The sequence below is a fragment of the Hemibagrus wyckioides genome, linkage group LG05, assembly GCF_019097595.1.
Source record: "Hemibagrus wyckioides isolate EC202008001 linkage group LG05, SWU_Hwy_1.0, whole genome shotgun sequence".
NCBI classification, from domain to species: Eukaryota; Metazoa; Chordata; class Actinopteri; order Siluriformes; family Bagridae; genus Hemibagrus; species Hemibagrus wyckioides.
The window spans coordinates 9,239,609-9,263,980 of NC_080714.1; the positions used below are offsets into that span (position 1 = coordinate 9,239,609).

A 24,372-nucleotide genomic window follows, 5' to 3' on the forward strand; every position below is an offset into this window, starting at 1 on the left:
TTCACTTCCTATCCGGATTTTAGGTTTAATTACCAGCACACTGGCATTTCACTGCGCCGAGCAGAACAGAAAAAGCGGCTTATCGGACATGTTCCATCAGTATAAACAAGTGAATCATTTTGTGGCTGCGAGTCTGACAAAATAAGTCAGGACGCTGTTTCTGTGTGAGATGTTTGTTTTCCTCTGTAGGGATAACCTTACACAGAATCTTAGTTGAAGATGACCCCTTCAGATATTATGAAGAAGCACCTGGGGCATCTCAGAGAGCAGAAATGGGGTTGATATCAGCAGTTTGAAACATTTGTGTGGGGAAAAAATGAATAAATTGCCCCTAATAGGCTGAAAACAAACAGAAATACTCATTAAAAACTACAAATAATTAAAATCCTGAGCGTCTACTTTTATAATGAGCCGGTAAGCACCGCTGTGGAGAGACATGACAAAAAAATAAATTCAATGCAGAACATGGACATAATTTTTGGGCACAAATGCATTTAAAATTCTACGTTAAAACAGCATCAACTAATGACAAAGATTATAACGTCTCACAAAATATATTTGCAGTTATTACAAAACAGTGAGATCTTCTGAACGCAGCCTCACACACACACATTCATGAATATATACGCTGCATATCATCTTTCTCCTCCTTCAAAAGAAAGCCTGGACCGCAGAAGAGGGTGTTTGAAGCGGTTATTAATATTTCATGGAGACGTGACGCCTTTAATTCATTATTAATTCAAACCCTGATCTGATTAAGAAGCATTCGTTGCATTCCATTAGCATAAGAAACATGTGTGTGTCAAACATTTGATCTAGCGCCATTACTAGATATTATATTTACAATCCCAGACGATTTGTCGAAGGCAAACGTGTTTTGTTTTGTTTTTTTAAACAATGTTAAATATCGTCTTTGTTTGGTTCATATATTGTTTGGTGAGCCTTAGCCTCGAAGCTGCTGTGTGCATTTTAAAGAGCATCCTAAAAATCAATAAAGCTGATGCTTAAGGGAAGGGAAAAATCTTTCCATGACTGGAATCTTTTCAGTAATCAGCAGCTAAGGTGGTTTTCGCACAGCATTTCTGTTCATCTTACATATTCAATCTCACATAAAGAACACAATAAGAATCACTATGTATAGTTTTTTTAATCATTTTGATGCTATTATGTGTAGCAAGATATACTATATTGCCAAAAGATTTGGGACACCCCTCCAAATCATTGAAATCAGGTGTTGTTTTTCCAGGGGTTGGGCTCGGCCCCTTAGTTCCAGTGAAAGGAACTCTTAATGTTTCAGCTTCATACCAAGACATTTTGGACAATTTCATGCTCCCAACTTTGTGGGAACAGTTTGGGGATGACCCCTTACTGTTCTAACATGACTGCACACCAGTGCACAAAGCAAGGTCCATAAAGACATGGATGAGGGAGTTTGGTGTGGAGGAACTTCACAGAGTCCTGACCTCAACCTGATAGAACACCTTTGGGATGAATTAATGCAGAAACTGCGAGCCTTCTCCTCCACCATCAGTGCCTGACCTCACAAATACGCTTCTAGAGAAATGGTCAAAAATTCCCATAAACACACTCCTACACCTTGTGGAAAGTCTTCCCAGAAGAGTTGTAGCTGTTTTAGCTCTAAAGGACGGGCCAACTCCATATTACCTCCATGTGCATGTAAAAGCAGACATCCCAAAACTATTGGCAATATAGTGTATCTTACCTCTTTTGTGTCCCACACGATTCCCCTGGCACTCGTATATGCTACAGGAAGTCTCAGGTTCAGTACCATAGTGCGCTTCCTGGTCCACATGACAGCTTTCATTTCATTCTCCTGCTCCGTTTCAGACTAAACTGCCAGTGTGAAAGCCTCTTACATAAAGTCAGCTGATTTAACCAGTCAGGAAACAAGGAAAGCAGTTGTAATTATTCATATATAGAAATAATGGATAGAAAAACAGATCTGACTAATCAGACTGACCTGTCCAGAATGGCGACGTCTTAAGCTTTCCTATACGAGTGCTGCTGTTGGTGCGGAGCTTAAATTCAACCAAGCAGTTCCGCACAGATTTAGTCCGGGAATGTTTAACTATGTTTTATGATCTGTAAACACGTGTGTAACTAATTGCATGGAACCAAATCTCTGCTGCTTTCCTTACTGCATGGTGTGTGTACACAAGTCTTTGGATAGAGGGGCTTGACAGAAAGGTTTGAATAGAGGGTGTGGGACTCAACCAGGGGGTCGGCTACTTTGGTGCAATCATCATTATGTATAGCAATGAATCTGTTCCTCAATGGGCGTGTCCTAAATGGCATACTTGTGCACCATTCTGTAGTATAAACGGTGTGAGTAGCGTGTTCATACCGAACGTTCCGACATCAAGCGGCGCACTTCATGTATCTGGATGATGCATGTCCTGCATTCGCAGCTTAGTTTACATAGTGGAAGAAGGGCAGGGCTACCAGACACTGACCCTGGACGAGAAAAGAAATGTAAACATGGCACTCTGATGGACAGAACCATTTAAATTAGCCTGCGCTGTGGGTTTTATTTGACCTCTTTCAGCATTAGCTGGGAAACGAGTCATATTTCAGGTCATTAAAAAACCCGTTAGTGTTCAATACCCCTTCATTCATTCATACTACATAGTGCATAGTGTGTAGTATGTCATTTGGGGCATAACTAATACCTCACACAAATTAATGCCACTTGATGACCTACATTCATGAAGCCTGGCTAATTTAATTATCACCATTTCCATTTTTTTGCCAAGATGAGAGCCTTATATTAAAGAACTAATATGCACATCGATACTAATTACAGTATAAAAGCTGAATTACAATGCCGCATATCTATATATAACTAAGTAAAGCCTTTGAGACTGTCGAAGTGGAAGACTGGTACAAAAGGGATTAGTGACAAGAATATAAAATAAACACAGCATGTCTGACTTTATGAGAAGGTTTAAGTAAAGTCTCTTAAGAATTAATGGCTGGGTGGAGAACTGATAATATTTTAGTTTAGTGTTCAGGATTTGTGTGTGTGTGTGGGTGTGTGTGTGGGTGTGGGTGTGTGTGTTGGTCATCTGCTTCTAAGCTCTAGGCTTTTTCCTCCCCACAGCGACCCAGATGGTCATTAATTACACACAGATCAGTGAGATTAAACGGAAAAAATGAGCAGGCCTATGAAAAGAATAGATGGAGGGATTACGAAGAAGAAGAAATGGTAGACATGGTGTACACTGATGTGGATGAATAGAAGGACTGAAGAAGATCTAAGCGCTGTGCTGACCCGTGTGTACCATCTCAGAGCATTTCACTGTGATTTTAGTGACACGCCAGTGAACTAAAGAGAGCAACGCCTGTCTAATTTCCAGGCACGTTCTGGCAGATCGTGTATTGTCATGTTTGCTCAGATACCGAAAGTGTCGTCACGGCAACCTCACAGGACATGATCAATACCGTACTGTTAGGGCAGAGACCTACTTAACTACACACACCCAAGGCTGACTGTATGACCAATGATTCATGCTTTAGATGACAGGAGCAGATATATTCAGCATGTTTTCATAAAGGGACACAAATTCTTAATTGAGCAGCAAAATTTAAAGGAAATTTACAAAGAACAGTGTTTTCATAATAGCTGAAATATTTAAATGTTGTTGTTGTTGGTGGTGTTGTCCTTTCGGCTGCTCCTGGTTTGGGGTCGCCACAGTGGATCACTTGGTCCGCACGTTTCAATTTGACACAGGTTTTATGCCGGATACCCTTCCTGACGCAACCCTCCCATTTAACCCGGGCTTGGGACCGGCACTGAGAGCTAACTCTTCAGTGGCTAGGTTAGAAATCAAACCCGGGCCATGGCAATGAGAGAGCTGGATCCTGCCGCTGGACCACCAATGGGAAGTTAAAATATTTAAATGTAACATGAAAAATATTAAGATTTACCTTAAGATTTGCCTCTCTGTCTCTCTCACACACACACACACCTTGAAAGTGCTTTTTCAATAACAATTACCTGACTGTAATATGAGCTGAGCATCTTTGAATAATAATTGCTTATAAATACTGACAGAACCATTAAAAGACCATGTTCTGGACGTTCTCCTCCCATTTCATCTGCAATGTCTCCTCCTAGTGGTTGTACAGTGTTACTGCATGCAAGCAGAAACAAACCATTACATACACCGTACTTTTTCTTTATAGCCGTGTTAAAAGATTTAGACTTGCTTTACAGATGCGTTTTATGCTTAAATCGTTTACTGGTAAACAATAATCATATAGCTTTACTCTAAAATTTAGCAAGATTGCTAATGTGAAAGATAAACTGGTGCTGCAGCACACACGCTAAGGCTGTACCGGATATATCTGTATTTGTCCTCGCGCTGCCTTTCACGTGCTACCGGAATTATCCTAAATATAAAAGTTTCCCATGAAGAAGTTGCACTTGAATGACCCCTCTCAAGTCGTAATTACGACTTGGGGAAACTCGGAGATAACTGTTTCCGATATGAAAGCAAAAGGGAAAAAAAAAACTTTTAATTATAGGAGGAGGAGAGTACTGAATGAGTTTCTGTACTGAATGACAGACTTTGTTCATTTTTTGTTCATCTAAATCGTTAGCTCTTGCCGTTTTGTTCATGATTTACATTTGATTTCCACCGCAGAAATGGCGCATTTATCCATAATTCTATTATCACTGACACGCAAACTAACTGAATAGCGTGCGTAATGGTGTAAAAAATAAAATAACAACAACATAAATATTCGTTGTTTATGTTTCATGCGCTTTCCGACACGCCATACACGTAATTACCACTTCAGAAGTGGGAAGTGGGATAAAATCCTATAGCACGTGAAGGCATCAGATTCAAACCAGAAGTGGGAAGAAGTTGGTCTAAAGCACAAAAAAAAAAAAAAACTATTTGGATCGGTTTAGCCCACATCTGTTATCTGATCACTCTGAATACTGTGTTATCCAGAACACACCACCAATTTGTCTCTTTCCTCTTGCTAGCCTTTGTATCCTCAATCCCATGCTTCAATACTGGACACTGAGGAAATGTCTGAAGCCAACCCTTTTTTCATAGCTTCATGCTCTGTTCTCGGGCTTTCCACAGGAAGTATGTGGCTGTGGAAATGCAGCGAGCATGAGTGAGACACAAGGAGGAATGGATGATAAAAGAAAAGCAGGACAAAGCCTGCAGTGTTTCTGCTGTCACCCAGCAGAGAAGCACAAAGACGCTGGAGCAACAGAAGACACGAGGGGATGCCAAAAAACCCCTCCATCAAACCAAACCGAGCACGAGAGAGACAGAAAGAGCTCCAAGGAGCCTCGCAATGCAGCTATTATACTGCAAATTATTATTTAGACGTGAAATTCGTCACCAGGAATTTGTAGCACTCTTCCTGTAATTAAACTTTAGTTTGGTTTCATGTAACTGTATATTTTTTCCTCTTCTGCAGTAAGTGTCTGAAATATGTGGACATTATACACCAATCAGGCATAACATTATGAGCAGTGACCGGTGAAGTGAATAACACTGATTATCTCCTCATCATGGCACCTGTTAATGGGTGGGATATATTAGGCAGCAAGTGAACATTTTGTCCTCAAAGTTGATGTGTTAGAAGCAGGAAAAATGGACAAGCGTAAGGATTTGAGCGAGTTTGACAAGGACCAAATTGCTGGATGTCTGGATCAGAGCGTCTCCAAAACTGCAGCTCTTGTGTGGTGTTCCTGGTCTGCAGTGGTCAGTACCTATCAAAAGTAGTCCAAGGAAGGAACAGTGGTGAACCGGCGACAGGGTCATGGGCGACCAAGACTCATTGATGCACATGGGGAGTGAACAAGACAAGCTACTGTTGCTCAGATTGCTGAAGACGTTAATGCTGGTTCTGATAGAAGGGTGTCAGAATACACAGTGCATGATGGGTCAGGGCTGTTTTGGCAACAAAAGGGGGACCAACACAATATTAGGCAGGTGGTCATAATGTGATGCCTGGTCAGTGTACATGGTACCTGGCAACCCAGCTAACAGAGATAACACAGAGGAAGCCCCCGAAAGCACAGGGAGAACATGCAAGTTTCACACATGTAGAGGCATGAATCAAACCTTCAACCTGAGGAATAGGAGGCAAATTTGCTATCCCCAAGCCACTGTCCCCCAACTTCCAAATATTTTGAGCAGTAAACAGATACAGAAACAAATAATAGCACTGAGTTACACCACTAACCAAATATTCTAAACCAAACGTATTCTAAATCTACACTAACTGTATATTCAAGAGTGGAATCGTTCAGTTCAGTATTTATACACTCTGCAGGGCCTGGTTATCTTACACAGATGACCCTAACCTAATCAGCATAATGACCAGTGTATCAAACATTAGAGAAAGTTCAACAAAAACAAAAAGGGGAAATTAAAAAGAACAGTGCTCTATAAAAAAATATCATGAAGGAATACAAAAAAAACCCAGAAACATTTCACACAAACACAAAGGGAGGGAGAGAAGAGAAGAGAAGAGAAGAGAAGAGAAGAGAAGAGAAGAGAAGAGAAGAGAAGAGAAGAGAAGAGAAGAGAAGAGAAGAGAAGAGAAGAGAAGAGAGAAGAGAAGAGAAGAGAAGAGAAGAGAAGAGAAGAGAAGAGAAGAGAAGAGAAGAGAAGAGAAGAGAAGAGAAGAGAAGAGAAGAGAAGAGAAGAGAAGAGAAGAGAAGAGAAGAGAAGAGAAGAGAAGAGAAGAGAAGAGAAGGCTACTAACACATGGAACACCTGAGAATGCCTGAGTGTGTTTTCATGTTCTACCTCATGGCCCAAATGCTTACTGCTAAGCCAGCTGTGGTGAGTGGAGTTTATAGGCTTGTGCTGAATGCAGGCAGGGAACAACTCGCCCCCACAACACCGCTTCAAAGCTACATGAACATCAGCCAACATCTGCCCTCACAGCCTGCTGAATCACGCTCTGCTCCATGAACCATCATCATACAGCAGCATGAGAAACAACATAAACCAAACACAAGTACACACAACAAACTCAGCAGAGGTACTAGACCTTCAACATTGTTGATACACGATCAGTACATGCTGCAGTGTTAACATATTAGTTTTTAAATAAATAAATAAAAATCAATCAATCACACACACAACTCCACAACTTTTTTTTCCAGAAAGTCCAGGCCATATTCCAGGAATAGATTACATTTCAGAAGAAAACCACATCAAGGCTATCTGGGGTCAAAATAATTCCTGCACAAAATAGAAGCCTGGAAAAATGACGGGGGGGGGAGAGTAAGTAAGTGAGTAAGTGAGTGAGTGAGGGGGTGAGGGGGTGAGTGAGTGAGGGAAAAGTGAGTGAGTGAGAGAGAGAAAATTTGTGCCACAGTGTAGGTCATTAAGGCTGCAGTCAGTCTGATCATCAGTCAGTCAGCAGTCAGTCTGATCATCATTCAGTCAGGAGTCAGTCTGATCATCATTCAGTCAGGAGTCAGTCTGATCATCATTCAGTCAGCAGTCAGTCTGATCATCATTCAGTCAGCAGTCAGTCTGATCATCATTCAGTCAGCAGTCAGTCTGATCATCATTCAGTCAGCAGTCAGTCTGATCATCATTCAGGCTGCAGTCAGTCTGATCATCATTCAGGCTGCAGTCAGTCTGATCATCATTCAGGCTGCAGTCAGTCTGATCATCATTCAGTCAGTCAGTCAGTCTGATCATCATTCAGTCAGTCAGTCAGTCTGATCATCATTCAGTCAGCAGTCAGTCTGATCATCATTCAGTCAGTCAGTCAGTCTGATCATCATTCAGTCAGTCAGTCAGTCAGTCTGATCATCATTCAGGCTGCAGTCAGTCAGTCTGATCATCATTCAGGCTGCAGTCAGTCAGTCTGATCATCATTCAGGCTGCAGTCAGTCTGATCATCATTCAGGCTGCAGTCAGTCTGATCATCATTCAGGCTGCAGTCAGTCTGATCATCATTCAGGCTGCAGTCAGTCTGATCATCATTCAGGCTGCAGTCAGTCTGATCATCATTCAGGCTGCAGTCAGTCTGATCATCATTCAGGCTGCAGTCAGTCTGATCATCATTCAGTCAGCAGTCAGTCTGATCATCATTCAGTCAGCAGTCAGTCTGATCATCATTCAGTCAGCAGTCAGTCTGATCATCATTCAGTCAGCAGTCAGTCTGATCATCATTCAGTCAGCAGTCAGTCTGATCATCATTCAGTCAGCAGTCAGTCTGATCATCATTCAGTCAGCAGTCAGTCTGATCATCATTCAGGCTGCAGTCAGTCTGATCATCATTCAGTCAGCAGTCAGTCTGATCATCATTCAGTCAGCAGTCAGTCTGATCATCATTCAGTCAGCAGTCAGTCTGATCATCATTCAGGCTGCAGTCAGTCTGATCATCATTCAGGCTGCAGTCAGTCTGATCATCATTCAGTCAGCAGTCAGTCTGATCATCATTCAGTCAGCAGTCAGTCTGATCATCATTCAGTCAGCAGTCAGTCTGATCATCATTCAGTCAGCAGTCAGTCTGATCATCATTCAGTCAGCAGTCAGTCTGATCATCATTCAGTCAGCAGTCAGTCTGATCATCATTCAGTCAGCAGTCAGTCTGATCATCATTCAGGCTGCAGTCAGTCTGATCAACATTAAGGCTGCAGTCAGTCTGATCATCATTCAGTCAGCAGTCAGTCTGATCAACATTCAGTCAGCAGTCAGTCTGATCATCATTCAGTCAGCAGTCAGTCTGATCATCATTCAGTCAGATGCTGGGATGTAAATGATGAAGTCTTCTGGAAGAAGGTTGTGGAGTTCGAGATGTGAAAGTTAAAGTTGCTTAATCACATGATCAGGTTGAGTGAGAATGCTGAGTGTAAATAACTGCTGAAAGCAGAAACACTGCACCAGTCCAGTTACACTGAAGTGGTATTCAGCAAGTCTGTTCTTCATCATGAGAAATCTTTTATTCTCTATCTGTGATGTGAATGAGACACTTGTGTTCTTTGAAATAAATGCTTTCTCTGGCATTCTCTCTCTCTGTCCATTTCTCTTATTCTCTCTCTGTCTGTCTCTCTTTCTATCTTGCACACTTTCTTGCTCTCTCTCTTGCTCTGTTTGTTCATCTCTCTTTTTCTCTCTGTCTCTCTTTCTCTCTTGCACTCTTTCTTGCTCTTTCTATCTTGCGGTCTCTCTTTCTTTCTTTCTCTGTCTGTCTCTCTCTCTCTCGATCTCTCTTGCTCGCTGTCTTTCTCTCTCTCTCTTTCTAACTCTCTTTTCTCTCCATTTCTCTCTCTCTCTCACTCATAGACAAACTGTCTCTGTGACAAAGAGTCCAGCCTACAGCAGTACTGGAGAGAACTTCTTTTCCTTCCGTTTACCCAGCAAGGGGAAAAAACATGATTCTTCCAAAAAAGGCCACACACACACACACACACGACTGCCTGAGAGACATTTTAGTGAACTGTTCAGTCTCCTCAAGCTGCCTGCAATCGTTTGACACTGAAAGAAATAAAGAATTAAATTCCACAGTGACGGAAAGAAAATAAAAGCTATAAAAAGAGATTCAATCTTCCTGTCAAGAGAAAGAGGTTTCAAGCTGGTGGAGAGATGGAGAATGTAGGAAGTGTGGAGGGAAAAGAGTGAGTGTATATGAGAAATAGAAAGAGATGCAGTTATCCTCGGTTCACTGTATAACACACGCTATAAATGTACACTATATTGCCAAAAGTTTTGGGACACCCCTCCAAATCATTGAATCCAGGTGTTGCTTTTCAGGGGTTGGGCTCGGCCCCTTAGTTCCAGTGAAAGGAACTCTTAATGCTTCAGCATACCAAGACATTTTGGACAATTTCATGCTCCCAACTTTGTGGGAACAGTTTGGGGACGACCCCTTCCTGTTCCAACATGACTGCACACCAGTACACAAAGCAAGGTCCATAAAGACATGGATAAGTGAGTTTGGTGTGGAGGAACTGACAGAACATCTTTGGGATAAATTAGAGCAGAGACTGTGAACGAGGCCTTCACGTCCAACATCAGTGCCTTACCTAACAAGTGTGCTTCTAGAGGAATGGTCAAATATTCCCATAAACATACTCTTAATCCTTGTGGAAAGCCTTCCCAGAAGAGTTAAAGCTGTTATAGCTGCAAAGGGCAGGAAAACTCCATATTACATTCATGTGCATGTAAAGGCAGGTGTCCCAAAACTTTTGGCAATACAGTGTATAAATACAGTTGAATCACATTCTTTACATTCATTCTTCTTCTAATTTTCCTCTAAATATTTCTTCTCACTCTCTCTCTCAATCCTAACACAGTAAAAAGGAAAGCAAGTGTTTATAGTACAGACACATCAGTCACAGCCAACAGCTTCTGTTAACACAGAATGTAAACGTACACACGCACACACATGCGCGCGCACACACACACACACACACACACACACACTACTCTTGTCACTCCATGAACTTAAATGTAGTTCATTTCATTTGTTCTGAAAACAGCCTTCAGTTTATCACACATAAGGACACACCCACAGACAATGACACACCCACATACACGCCCAGAGACATTTGATTATTTGCATGATTTGGGTCTTCAGTGAAATGAACCAAGTTTAGATAGCAGCTTGCCAACTTTGAGAGACACTGCTAACAAAATCCTATGGATATCATGAGGAAAGGCTGAGAGTTATAAAGGAGGCAGATAAAACAGAACACACACTGATATATACCTCAATAACAGACACGTGCACTTCCCTTTATTGTAAGGGTCATCAGCAGTCACTGACGTGTAAGCAAGCATAAGAAATTTGCATGTCAGTGTCAGAAAACAGAAGTTAACACCAGAGCCATGCTAAATGATTTGTTTATATGTGGAAAAACATATTCCATCTGCAAACAGTCATTCACTTATTCAACAAGGCCTTACATAAATCAAGCTACAAATTATAGCGCGTGTGCGCATGTGTGTGTGTGAGCGCTTGTGTGTGTGCCCTTTGAGCAAAGCTTGTTCCCACAGTCAAAGAATATTATTAGGAAAAAAAAACTTCCATTCCACCGATGTTGCTGTGAGCAGATAGAGAGAATATCAGGAAGGAAGAGAAGAGAAAGTCACACACACACACACACACACACACATAAATACACAGCTCACTCTGCTTTGCTGGCATCGTATCCCTCTGGTCATTCATCACCTGCCTCAATTCCAACACTATCTTCCTGCTCATATGTCCACTCACACTGTTAATGAGGAACCACTGCTTCCCATGGGAATTACAGACCCCCAAATCAACTGTTTGGAAGTCAAACCCCACACCAAACACACACCCTACAAACCATACACACCCTACACAATCTGGAACGCGACGTTTAAACAGCATAGAGTGATGTAATGGTCAGGTGACCACAAACTTTTACTATACAATCAACTTTAATATTTGTTTTCATGAGATCCGCTTGAAATTCTGCCAAAACCTTTTTAAAAGTACATGAACTGGCCCGAAGTTCTGTGGTAACAGGTGTATCAGAATTACAGGCTAGTTTCTAAAGTGACCCCATCGTACTGTGGTTCAAACCAAGTTTCTAAATTAACTGAAACTTGTAATACAGAGAACTAAGTCTGCACTACGGTTCATATTAGGCTTGAACTATGAAAGTGTCTGAAATTTGCTGTGTTATAGTGAACCCAATGCGGCATGTGTAAAACTACTAAACCTGAAGCTGTGTGGTTTGGCCTGACGTACGGTGTCAGTGTTTTAAACTAGGCTATGTGTTTTGGGTTTCCTGTTCAAATTATAACATGCACCCAAAAATGTGTGGTTTATGTTTTACAGACTTTGGCATAGTTTCATTTCCACATTTTACCCAGAGTGAGACAGATACAAAGCATCCTAATGGGCACAAGTCTGGTCACTGAAAGTCAACAGCTCAGAAAATTCAGACAGACACGTGGGACAGACAAAGAGAGAGAGAGAGAGTCTCGACTTTCAAACCACACTAGAATGGTCTAAATGGATGTTTTCTGGGGAAATGAAGTACAAACCATTAAAAAGATTGAGCAAACACCAAAATCTGGTGTTTGTTGTTTTCAGAAAGAGAGACCCTAATCTTAAGCAAGCACAGAATGGCCTCTATGAGAAAAGTAGCACCTCTCAGCTTTGACAAGTTGTAAATGTTGGTGTTGAAAGCCAACGAAACAGTTGCCAGAACCAATAAAGTTGCAAGTTCCTTATGGTATATTATGATATGATGATTGCAATGTCAAGTCTATGTGGATATAAAGGGGCAGGACAACTCATTCTGTTTGTTTGTGTTTTTTCCGATTACGTCAAAATCCGAATAGACCAATCAAGAACAATGTAGCAGTGAGTCCATGTGGCTGTCCTTGACGGAATGGTCGAAGACACTGCTCGAGGAATGGTTCAAGAAGGATATAGAGGAGCTACAGGAGGTAAGGCCCACTATGGAGGAAGTTTTTACAGGATTCACAGACGGAATTTTAAGAGATAATTAAACAGGAAGTGAGAAAGAAATAACTGACTCAAGGCTCTTGTAGACGTACACAACTTCACTCGCACGGTCTGTTATAGTCAATTATTTCACACCTGGAGAATCCAGATGTGACAGGGTGTATGGATAGTGATGGAAATCACAGATAGACACTGTGTGATTGGGTACTTGGGTGCAGGTAACAGATACCAATGTGTCACAAGGTGTCAGTTCAGTGATTGGAAAGATCCAATATGACCAAAATGGACACAACCTAAGGTAGGATGGCAAGGCCACTGGGCATCATTCCCAGGGGTGTAAATTTTATGTTATGTCTTATAGCCAAAGAAGGCATTAGCATGGGAAATGGTCTGCTGGATAAGTGGACTGTGATCTGCTGTGATCTCACCCCGAACACCTCTCTCCTACACCGTAGGGCTGACCAGCCGTTACAACAACTGCCCCATTAACCATCTACATCAACCATTTACATTCTTATAATTAAATTATAAGAAAGGGATTGGGAGTAAATGAAGTCAAAAAGGGATGACAAATGTCTGCATAGGGGGTGATAAATCCTGTTAAAGAACCCAAGGGGTTTTTTATTGAAATTAAAGACATTCATAATTTTCACCAAGTTCAAAGAAGTCCGTTATTTTAATTGTTATGGGTTCCGCTGACAAACAGAACAGCCACATTTGGGAAAAGAAAATTTCAACATTTCCAAACACATCCTTATTTAAGACAAAGAAAGGAAAATTTGACATCTTCAAAGTTTTCATGTCCAATCAGTTGTCAGAAAGACTGGTCAGTTTGTGTTCGAGGAATACTGGGATTACCCACAAGACTCTGAGAAAAATGTAGTGTGATGTGGTTTATCGTTTCATCATTCGCAGTTACGCCAACACTGTCGTCATCAATGCCACGAGCAGCTGCTATCGTACTGCAGGTCATAACACTGTGAATACGGATTAAGACGTTGAGAACAAAAACTGAACACAAAGCCAGCATTCAACTAAAGTGAACACTGAATCCAAACAGTAGCTTTTTTTCCTAGTAATGTAGTACTCAAGTCTGATTTCAACTTGAACACTCTTAACTATGAACTAAATCTCGATGTGCCTATGATACAGAGACTGTGATTTGGACATTTTTGGACATCATTTATGAATGCTAACGTAGTGATACCAGATACGGTGTACCAGAGTAAAAAAAAAAAAACTCCAAGAGGAATTACCAATACCAGATCCATGACTGACCAGTTAGCTAGCAATGTCAAAAACACTGTAGCTGATCATATCATGTGTGCATAAAGGTATATTTTGAGATTTGGTCTGGTTACCTTAAGCTAGCAGTTTTCTCAAAACCAAGCCGTCTCTTTGCTCTGGTTGCTGAAATAGTGGTAGTTTTACATAACTTGTTTTATTTTGCATTCAGAGCCTGGGTAGCCATCGTTGTTTTTCCTCTGAGCATATATTTTATTGTAAAATATCTTTAATCATACAAAAAAGCATTCCGACTCCAATATCACTGACCCAACCTTTAATTGAAGAAGCCAGATATCATGATCACAATCCAATTGATTGAGCAGATCATTGGCTGTATAAATAGTTATATACCATTCTCCAAGCAACAGGACAACTGTATCCGCTGCTAGACTCCATGAAATACATGAAACAATTTCATGCTCCCAACTTTGTGGGAACAGTTTGGGGATGACCCCTTCCTGTTCCAACATGACTGTACACCAGTGCACAAAGCAAGGTCCATAAAGACATGGATGAGCGAGAATGGTTTGGAGGAACTTCACAGAGTCCTGACCTCAACCAGATAGAACACCTTTGGGATGAATTAGAGCGGAGACTGTGAGTCAGGCCTTCTCATCCAACATCAGTGCCTGACCTCACCAATGCGCTTCTAGACGAATGGTCAAAAATTCCCATAAACACACTCCTAAACCTTGTAGAAAGCCTGGAGGTAGGGGTTCAATTTATCTCCTCCGTGGGTTTGATCTCCTAGTCCATAGTGTGTGAACATGTGTGTGTCAATGTGCCCTTCAATGGGTTGGCACCTTTTCTAGGTAGTCCCCTGCCTTGTGGTAGAGGGCCCCAGGCTCCCGAACACCCTCTGTATGATAAGCGGTACAGAAAATGGATGGATGGGTGATAGAAAAATATGATTTTTGTCTCTGAACCAATTTGACTAATACTAATATGAACAAAGTTAAATGTGTAAGTTATTCAAGTCCCCCATTCAAGCCTTCAGCTGAAAAGACTCAAGTACTTGAACCGGATTTAGGAGGCGAGGTGAGGTGAAGGTGCCAGAACTTCATTTGAACTTGAGAAATGATTCTCTGCCATATGACATGGCATTTGAGAGGAAAGTAACCCGACTACAACACTTTTTTTATAAGGATATAAATGACTCTCAACAGCAGCAGGTTACTGAGAAGGCGCTTATACAGGCGCCCAGTCTGTGAGACAGGAATTTTACACAGTGCAGTTTTATGCTAAACGCCTTGTGAAAGAACATTAATTTACCACAGCAGCCACACACTTCTCTACTGGCCTTGTCTCTCATGTTTATACTTCTCTTTTATTAACGTCCATCAATAACAACGTAGAGACTAAACATTTTCCGAATAGACATAGGACAACGGTTTCTCATTAAACAAAAGTTGTTTGAGAGCTACTTAAACACACACACACACACACACACACACAGCATTGGCAAATGAATAAGCGCCTTCCCCCTGGCGACACCATTCACCCTTTAACAACTATACTAAACATTATCTTCACTGCAGAACTTTTGTCATTAGCCTAGCACAGCTTAGTTTAGTTTAGTTTTAGCACCGTGAATTACACTGAAAAGTGCAGGAAGAACAAGAGCTTAGAGACGCTACAGAACAACTAGCATGTTAAAGCAGGCTGTAATGTAATGTAATAGTGTAATGTAACGCGCGCGTGCAGGAATGTTGCTAAATTGCGCAAACTAATAATAATTGTTATAAAATTAAATACTCACCGGTTGCTGGGATTCCCTGCATTTTTCCGTGCAAACTCTCTTCTATCATGAAGCCGTGTGTTTTATAGTTGTTTCCCCCTCTCTAATTCAGCCTCGGTCGAATTAACGTCAAACTTTCCGGTTTACTTTGTGCATTTGTTACACACGCTTCATCGCTCGATGTGGAGAAGAGACACCGATCATGTTGTGGAGGAGAGAAGAAGGAAAAAAAAAAAACCCAAAACAATCTGGGTCACTAAAATCTGTTTCCAGAGTCAAGCCTCTCTCTCGCTTTTTTTCCCTCCCTCTTTCTTTAATCTGCGCATCGATCCATTCAATCCTTCCCTCAGCTCCGTCCGGTTTCCTGTAGAGGGACTGCTGTCTCTTTCTTTTCTCTCACTCTGTTCCTCTCTAGCTTTGTGTTCGTGTGTGTGTGTGAGAGAGAGAGAGAGAGAGAGAGAGAGCGAGAGAGAGTGTGAGAGAGAGAAAGAGAGAGAGAGAGAGTGTGTGAGAGAGAGAAAGAGAGAGAGTGTGTGTGTGTGTGTGTGAGAGAGAGAAAGAGAGAGAGTGGGTGAGTGGGGAGAGAGATAGAAAGAGAGAGAGAGAGAGAGAGACTGTGCATGCCTTTTTAAGCAGTTTTGCGCAATCACTGCTTTGCTGATTGATAGGCATAAGGTATGTGTGAGGTTACAAAAATAAATATTGTTGCATGAGTTCATTCATTTATTCATTCATCTCCAGTAACTGTTTTATACAGGTCAGGGCTGCAGGGCATGGGGAACCTAACAACGGGAACCATGAACACGCACTCACTCTCTCTCTCTCTCTCTCTCTCTCTCTCTCTCTCTCTCTCTCTCTCTCTCTCTCGTTTATAACTAGGGACAATTTAGGCATGTATCAGAATCAAAAGCCCTAGGTCTGATCCATCTCCTCCAATAAACCTAATCCTGACCCCAATACCTAATCTTATCCAACAAAATATCACACTCAGTTTTCTTCACTCCTTGGAATTTTAGCTTAAACTGAGCTCACTACTTTGAGGAGGTGAAAGGAAACTGGAGAACCCAAAGGAAACCCACATGCACATGTGGAGAAGATGCTGACCTGAAAGCTACTGACCAGATACTACAGATCAGTATTTACACACAGACTGGCCTTTAAAGCTGCTGGTGAGTGAGCTCATATTTTCTGATCTGATGCGCAACACAAATCCAGCACTTGAACACACGGCACAAGATAACTTATAGGGTCACCATTTCTGCCCCAAGAGGTAGACCAGGCATGGAATTACCAGGGACTCTACGCATTAAGGTGCTTCTGACTAGGAGCCCCAGATAATAGTATCATACTGGGAATGGGAAAAGTGGGATTGAAGCCTTCACTCCCCACATGCATCATTGAGCCTTGGCCGCCCATGACCCTGTCGCCGGTTCACCACTGTTCCTTCCTTGGACCACTTTTGATAGATACTGACCGCTGCAGACTGGGAACACCCCACAAGAGCTGCAGTTTTGGAGATGCTCTGATCCAGTCATCTAGCAATTTGGTCCTTGTCAAACTCGCTCAAATCCTTACGCTTGTCCATTTTTCCTGCTTCTAACACATCAACTTTGAGGACAAAATGTTCACTTGCTGCCTAATATATCCCACCCACTAACAGGTGACATGATGAGGAGATCATCAGTGTTACTCACTTCACCGGTCACTGCTCATAATGTTATGCCTGATTGGTGTATAATGTCCACATATTTCAGACACTTACTGCAGAAGAGGAAAAAATATACAGTTACATGAAACCAAACTAAAGTTTAATTACAGGAAGAGTGCTACAAATTCCTGGTGACGAATTTCACGTCTAAATAATAATTTGCAGTATAATAGCTGCATTGCGAGGCTCCTTGGAGCTCTTTCTGTCTCTCTCGTGCTGGGTTTGGTTTGATGGAGGGGTTTTTTGGCATCCCCTCGTGTCTTCCTTCCTTGGACCACTTTTGATAGATACTGACCGCTGCAGACTGGGAACAACCCACAAGAGCTGCAGTTTTGGAGATGCTCTGATCCAGTCATCTAGCCATCACAATTTGGCCTGTTATTCAGATAGACTGACCTGTTATTCAGTGGGTATTCTTACCCACTGGGCATGCCTATTGTTCCCAGGATAGTCTCCAGATCTGCAGAAGATTAATTGATAATAATCAAGCTCTTTTAAATGAACAATTTGGATGAGTGATGATTGCCCCCCCCCCACATGTTTCTATGTGTTCTCTATCACAGTAGGTTATCACCCCCCATGTGTAGTGTTGAACTTCCCAAGAGTAGAAACCAGATCTGTACCTCTTACAAATACTCCCAAGTAGCTGCTTACCAAATGTCAACAGAATAGATTATGAGGTCTCTGCCAAAGCTTCCCTGGGGGCAGAAGGAGGTTAAATTAGTTACGCCTCATTGCCTCTCTTCAGTCAGCTGGGTGCCCACGTGCCTTGCACATGTCATGACTCAAACCACACAATAATGGCTTGGTTAATTAACTCTCTTCTTTGGCCAGTTGCCCATTTTCAAGTTCATGTTCAACTTTTCCTAACACCATCTGGTTGGTATATGAACCAATCTCTCATAATTTTATTCAGATATTCAGAACTTAAAAAAATTAAAAGAAAGAAAGAAAGAAAGAAAGAAAGAAAGAAAGAAAGAAAGAAAAAAAAAGAAAGAAAATATAAATAAATAAATAAATACATAAGGCAGACAGAACTTTACTCCAACTAAAAAAACTGAAATCTAGCACTTTGTTTCTTTTATAGGTTAATTCATTAAATTATTATCCATTTTTATTGAAACTGAGAAGATAATGAGTGAATGAAAGTAAATCTTACATGGTGAAAGCTACAGAAGTGATGAAACTAAAGGGAGTCACAATAACATGGTAAAAAAAAGTTTTTGTATGACATGAAATTTAATGTTAATTGTTTTAATTGCTTTTCTATTTCAATTCCAGATTCAGTTGGTCGGTTTTAATCAAACCACCATTTTACCTCTGCAGGTGGACCAGAATTATGTTGTCAATATCAAAATAGTTTTTCTTTTATTAAACTGCAAGCAAATATACACTGATCATGCATAACAAAATGACCACCTTCCTAATATTGTGTGGTCCCCATTTTGCTGCCAAAATAGCCCTGACCCGTCATGCACTGTGTATTCTGACACCTTTCTATCAGAAACAGCATTAACTTAACTAAGCTCGTCTGTTGGATCGGATCACACGGGCCAGCCTTTGCTCCCCATGTGCACCAATGAGCGTTGGCCGCCCATGACCCTGTCGCCGGTTCACCACTGTTCGTTCCTTGGACCACTTTTGATAGATACTGACCACTGCAGACCGGGAACACCCCACAAGAGCTGCAGTTTTGGAGACGCTCTGATCCAGTCGTCTAGCCATCACAATTTGGTCCTTGTCAAACTCGCTCAAATCTTTACACTTGTTCATTTCTCCTGCTTCTAACACATCAACTTTGAGGACAAAATGTTCACTTGCTGCCTAATATATCCCACCCACTAACAGGTGCCATGATGAGGAGATAATCAGTGTTATTCACTTCACCTGTCATAATGTTATGCCTGATCGGTGTAAAATAAAGAAGCTTTTTGTCTCCAATCAGCTACACAATAGAAAACTTTCATCAGTACATTAAGATTTTGTGATTATGTCAACACCATGAACTCTTCAAGTCATGTGATATAAACCACTCCTGAACAATTTTTGCAGTGTGGCAGGGCACATTATCCTGCTGAAAGAGAACACTCACATTAGGGAATACCATTGCAGTGAAGTGGTGTATATGGTCTGCAACAATGTTTAGTTAGGTGGTACGTGTTAGTTTAACATCCATATAACTGCCAGAACTCAAGGTTTTCCAGCAGAACACTGCCCAGATCATTACACCGCCTTCACAGGCTTGCCTTCTTCCCATCGTGCATCTTGGTGCCATCTTTTCCCCGGGTTACACACGCATGTACACGCACCTGGCTGACCACATGATAGAAGAAAAAAAACATGATTTCTTCCTTCTTCCATTACTCCATGGTTCTCTGAAAGGCGATGAATGGGAACTTTGAAGTGAGTATAATTTTGTTGGCCTGAAATTGGTCTAATTGTGCTTTTTTTTTTCAGAGGCGCTTAATCACTGCAGTTTTCAGTAAATCCGGGAAGATGCCAGTGGGCAGTGATCCGTTAACTATTTGCTGATTGTCCTTTTCCAGGCAGCTGAACAGCTGATTGTTTTTTTAAAAAGCTAGTGCCAAGGCAGCAGGTGGACGGTTGTGAGCGACGCACATACACTTTCCTTTTTGCAGTTAATGGCAGTTAAATGACACGTAATAACTATCCGCTATTCCTCTTTCCATTCCATTCCTCTTAAAATATTTCTTAGACAAAGAATCAAGACAACACAATCCCTGGTTTGAGTGATTCAAGAGACAAATACTGTAGGTTATGGAAACCATTTCTGTCTTGTGTTACTGATGTCTGAAAGGAATAATTGTCAGGACCTCTTTGTTTAGTATATAGTTTATAGTTTATACTTATAGTTTATAGTTTATAGTTTATAGTTTATACACTGTATGGCCAAAAGTAGGCAGACACCTGACCATTTCATTCATTTGTGGTTCTTCCACATTTACATTTACATTTCTGGTATTTGGTAGATGCTCTTATCCAGAGTGATACCCTAAAGAAAGGGTACAAAAGTGCTTTAAAGTCTCTATCAATGAAAACATTAACACTGGTTCAATAGGCCACAGACTTGAAAAACTGAGTTGTAAGTATGTACATACAATATATAAAACGGGAAAAAATAAGAGCTAGTGTTTCAGGAAGAGGTAGGTCTTCATCCATCATTTGAAGATGGTCAGTGACTCGGCTGTACATCTGGACATCTAGGGGAAGTTCATTCCACTACTTCGGTGCCAGAATAGTCTAGCTGTATACCTACCTCTTACCCTGAGAGATGGTGGGACCAGTCGGGCAGTGCTAGTGGATCTGAGGGAGCATGGTGCAGTATGAGGAGTAATAAGATCTTTGAGGTAAGATGGTGGTGGTCCATTCTTGGCTTTGTAGGCAAGCATCAGTGTTTTGAATCTGATGCATGCAGCTACCGGAAGCCATGGAGGGAACATAGCAGTGGGGTGGTGTGGGAGTACAGGTTGAAAACAAGTCGTGCAGCAGCATTTTGAATCATTTGCAGTGGACGAATTGTGTTCAGAGGTAGACCTGCCAGTAAAGAGTTGCAGTAATCCAGTCTTGGAATGACCAGAGACTGAACAAGCACCTGAGTAGCCTGTGTGGATACTCCTCATACTTATGTGAAGCAAACAATTGCATAAAATCCCTTTGTATGTTGTCATTTCCATTCACTAGAACTAAGGGACTCGAACCTGTTCCAGCACGGCAATGCCCCTGTGCACAAAGCAAATCTCTGCGAAATACAGCAATCTAGAAGGATATCACTTTGTTGTCTGAGATTTCACCACACTCCAGAAGCCGTTATTTCTTTATATAATCCGCTTCAAGAACAACATGTACTGAATTATACTGAATAATCAACAACCTCGCTTGCTTGTGATGGTTTTATTGTATTGCTTGGGTTTTAATAACGTTCAGTGTGTGTATTGTAGCCCCTCAGGCTCTGTGTATGCTGACCATCATATGATATGATTAAGTGAAAAAGAGAAGTCTTTGTATTACTCACACAAACACGAAAACACCCACAAACAAACAACACACAAAAGGAAATCCATAATGTAGCGTCTGTATTGTTACTGATCAACTTCCTAGCTTCAGACGCTGTAGAGATACGCTCGGCTTTATTCTGTCTTTTTCAGCAGAGGACACTAAGCCCGGTTTGGGTTCAGTGATCTGCAGGGAAAGAACTCAAAGGGTGCTTTATAAGGAGGAGATGGATGATGTAATGCTTCAAAAATTGGGGAGTGTTGAGATCTTCGCATGAAGAATTCTGCTTAATCTGCAGAACTCAGATTCAGGAGACACCGAAACATACTGAGCACAAATGCTCTGCAACGTGTATATTAAAAAGTTGAACAATTATAATCAAATATTAAATGAATATTTATCTTTATGGACTCCTGACTGTTCTGTGATATGATGAGTATTTAGATGCCATTAGAAGCTTTCTTATTAATGTATCTGAGCTCAAAGTGCACATTTTTGCTTAATTCAATGGTCTTTACGTCCAAATTTGGGTGAACGTGGTAAGAATTATAGCACTTTTAATTTTAAGGGACCAAAAGTATTTGGACAAACTGACATATCCCAGTCTCTCCTTGATTTTTTTTTTTTTTTTTTTTAAACCAGGAGATGCTTGATTTTGGTTAGCACGTTTGCCTCACACCTCCAGCGTCCTGGGTTCGAGTCTCGCTCCTGCTCACTGTGTGTGTGGAGTTTGCATGTTCTCCCCGTGCTTGGTGGGTTTCCTCTGGGTGCTCCGGTTTCCTCCCACAGTCCAAAGACATGCTACTAGGCTGATTGGAGTCTCTAAATTGCCCGTAGTGTGTAAGTGAATCAGTGTGTGTGTGTGTGTGTGCCCTGTGATGGGTTGGCACTCTGTCCAGGGTGTATCCTGCCTTGATTCCCGATGACGCCTGAGATAGGCACAGGCTCCCCATGACCTGAGGATAGATCGGATAAGCGGTACAGACAATGAAATGAAAAAATATTTTTTGCATTTTTTTTGAATTGGTGAAATTGCAAGCACTAGGTTTCTTCTTTAAAACTTCTACCAGTGAAGACACGCGTAAAAGCACTAGTCATGTATGACGCAGAATGCACATTGTGATGACATCACATGACGCGTCTTGGCCAAAATCTGCTGAAAATTGTGTGATCATTTGGAAAAATTGTAAGCCCCTCCATATATATTGTGTAGTTTGCTTGATTTTGTGTTGAATTTCTACCGCCGCAGAACCCTTGAGGGACTGATAATCATAAATTAAATTGCCATTATTAATATTTGCTAAAAGTTTTAGCAATAATCCAAGTCTGGAAACCATAAACCCTGGATGCTGATGCTCTGCCTAGCCTTTCTCTGCAGGTGTCTTTAGTTCCTTGTTGTTCTTTGTGTGTTTGACCTTCAGAAAGTAGAATCCATAATCAGTCGGTTTTGAGGTCAGGTGACCGACTTGGCCAGTGCAGAACATTGCATTGCTTTACCTTAAAAAAAATCTTTTAAAGTATGCTTCAGATCACTGTCCATCTGCAACAATTTATGAAGGATGTGGCTCAAAGTGAGCAGATAATATAGTCCTATACACTTCAGAAATCATCGTGACAAACATCATCAATAAGCACAAGGGAAATCCAGTGGCAGCCGTACATGCTTACTCTATACCATGAGGTTAGAGGCTTACATACCATGCTTCTCTGTGTTCTTCTCTTTCCATCATTATATACAAACTGACGTCTCTCATGTCTATAAAATGTTGTTCCAGGACTGTACTGGCTTTTTAAATGTCTGTTTTTGAGTCTTATCATTGGTTTCCATTTTGTGACTAACCTTCTAATATCACTCTGGTGAAGTCTTCTCTTTTAACTCCTGATCTGAGTCGGTTTCCATCCTCCTCCACGTCTTTAAGTGTTCCTAAGCTCACCAGTGCAAACTTGTAAATTTTCCATTGGGATGAATAAAGTATCTATCTATCTTTTTAAGAACATTCCAACTACTTGATTTGGCCAGACATTTTTTTTTCTTCTCTCCGATAGGTTTGTTTGGATTTTTCAGCATAATCATGGCTTGCTTCAATGGCAGTGACATGCTTTACACTTCATATTGAGAGATTTCAAATGTAAATGTGACTGAGATCAAGTCTAAACCTTCAGTCCGCTTACTTTTAAGTGAAACAATAAGGGAATAACACACATCCGGCCTTGAAACAGCTGAGACCATTGTCTGAGTACTCTTGGTTCCTTAAAAACGGGGTGAGCATGCATAAAAAAAGTTTGGCAGTTCCTACACTGTTCCTCTGATTTGGATGTGCATGCCTGCACTTTCAGCTCATATTCAGTGTTAAATGAAATCAACACACAGTCTCCAAAGCTCACAGGAAGTGAGAGCGTAGGAAGTAAACACCTCTAGAATTTTGGCATGGACATTCAACCTGAAATACAATAGGGTAGTAAAAATCCAAATCCCACTCCTCACTCCTTAAAACCATGTGAAAGTGGAAAATTTCTAACCAATTCTGGAAGAGATCAAGGTCCCAGTGTGCTAGTGTAATCCATTGTTTAGAACTTGTGAGTGTTTGACTCCTTTTTTGACTGTGTGTGTGTGTGTGTGTGAAATGATGAGGTCACCATCTGCCACTGGGAAACCCCCTGTCTGTGCAGCCTGGAAACAAAAGTTCTTGTATAATGGACACCGAAGCTGAACCAATCACATCGGCCAGAATCTCTCAAAGCCATAAACAGGAAACCGATCAATAAAATCCAGGAAGCTGACCAACATTTTAAGTCCCTTTTATTGATTTTTTTTTTTTTTTTTTAAACCAGCATGACTACCTTTACACAGCCGAGTACCCCTCTAAGGAAAACAAAACAACACTTTGTTTTTTTCTGGGTTAGTTCAGCAGTAATACATCGCTTAATAGCTAAACACATTTCTTTAACCAATCGAATTCTTTGTCCCCCCCCCCTCGCTCGTTTTCATTTCGAACCTGTTTCAAGCGGGTTTGTTTTCCGTTCTGTGTAAAAGTTCCATAGCTGAAGGATTACATGCATATGACATTTTCCACCACTGATCGATCATAATGCACATTATCGATAACAGTACTGTAAAAACAGTTCAAATAAATACCAACATATGAATGAAGTC

General features: G+C 41.2%; 1 protein-coding gene across 2 annotated transcripts in view; it reads right to left on the bottom strand.

The window, feature by feature from the left end:
• Nucleotides 1-15,902, bottom strand: part of fgd (faciogenital dysplasia) — a 58,521-nt gene extending 42,619 nt beyond the window's left edge. Inside the window, exon 1 of one of the 2 annotated variants that reach the window (XM_058389898.1) lies at nucleotides 15,518-15,898. In XM_058389898.1, coding sequence (XP_058245881.1) covers nucleotides 15,518-15,566 — 49 coding nt within the window. In that variant the 5' untranslated portion in view covers nucleotides 15,567-15,898. Of the gene's footprint in view, nucleotides 1-15,517 lie in introns of both variants that reach the window. The other variant, XM_058389899.1, reaches the window with a different exon arrangement.
• Nucleotides 15,903-24,372: the final 8,470 nt, after the last annotated feature.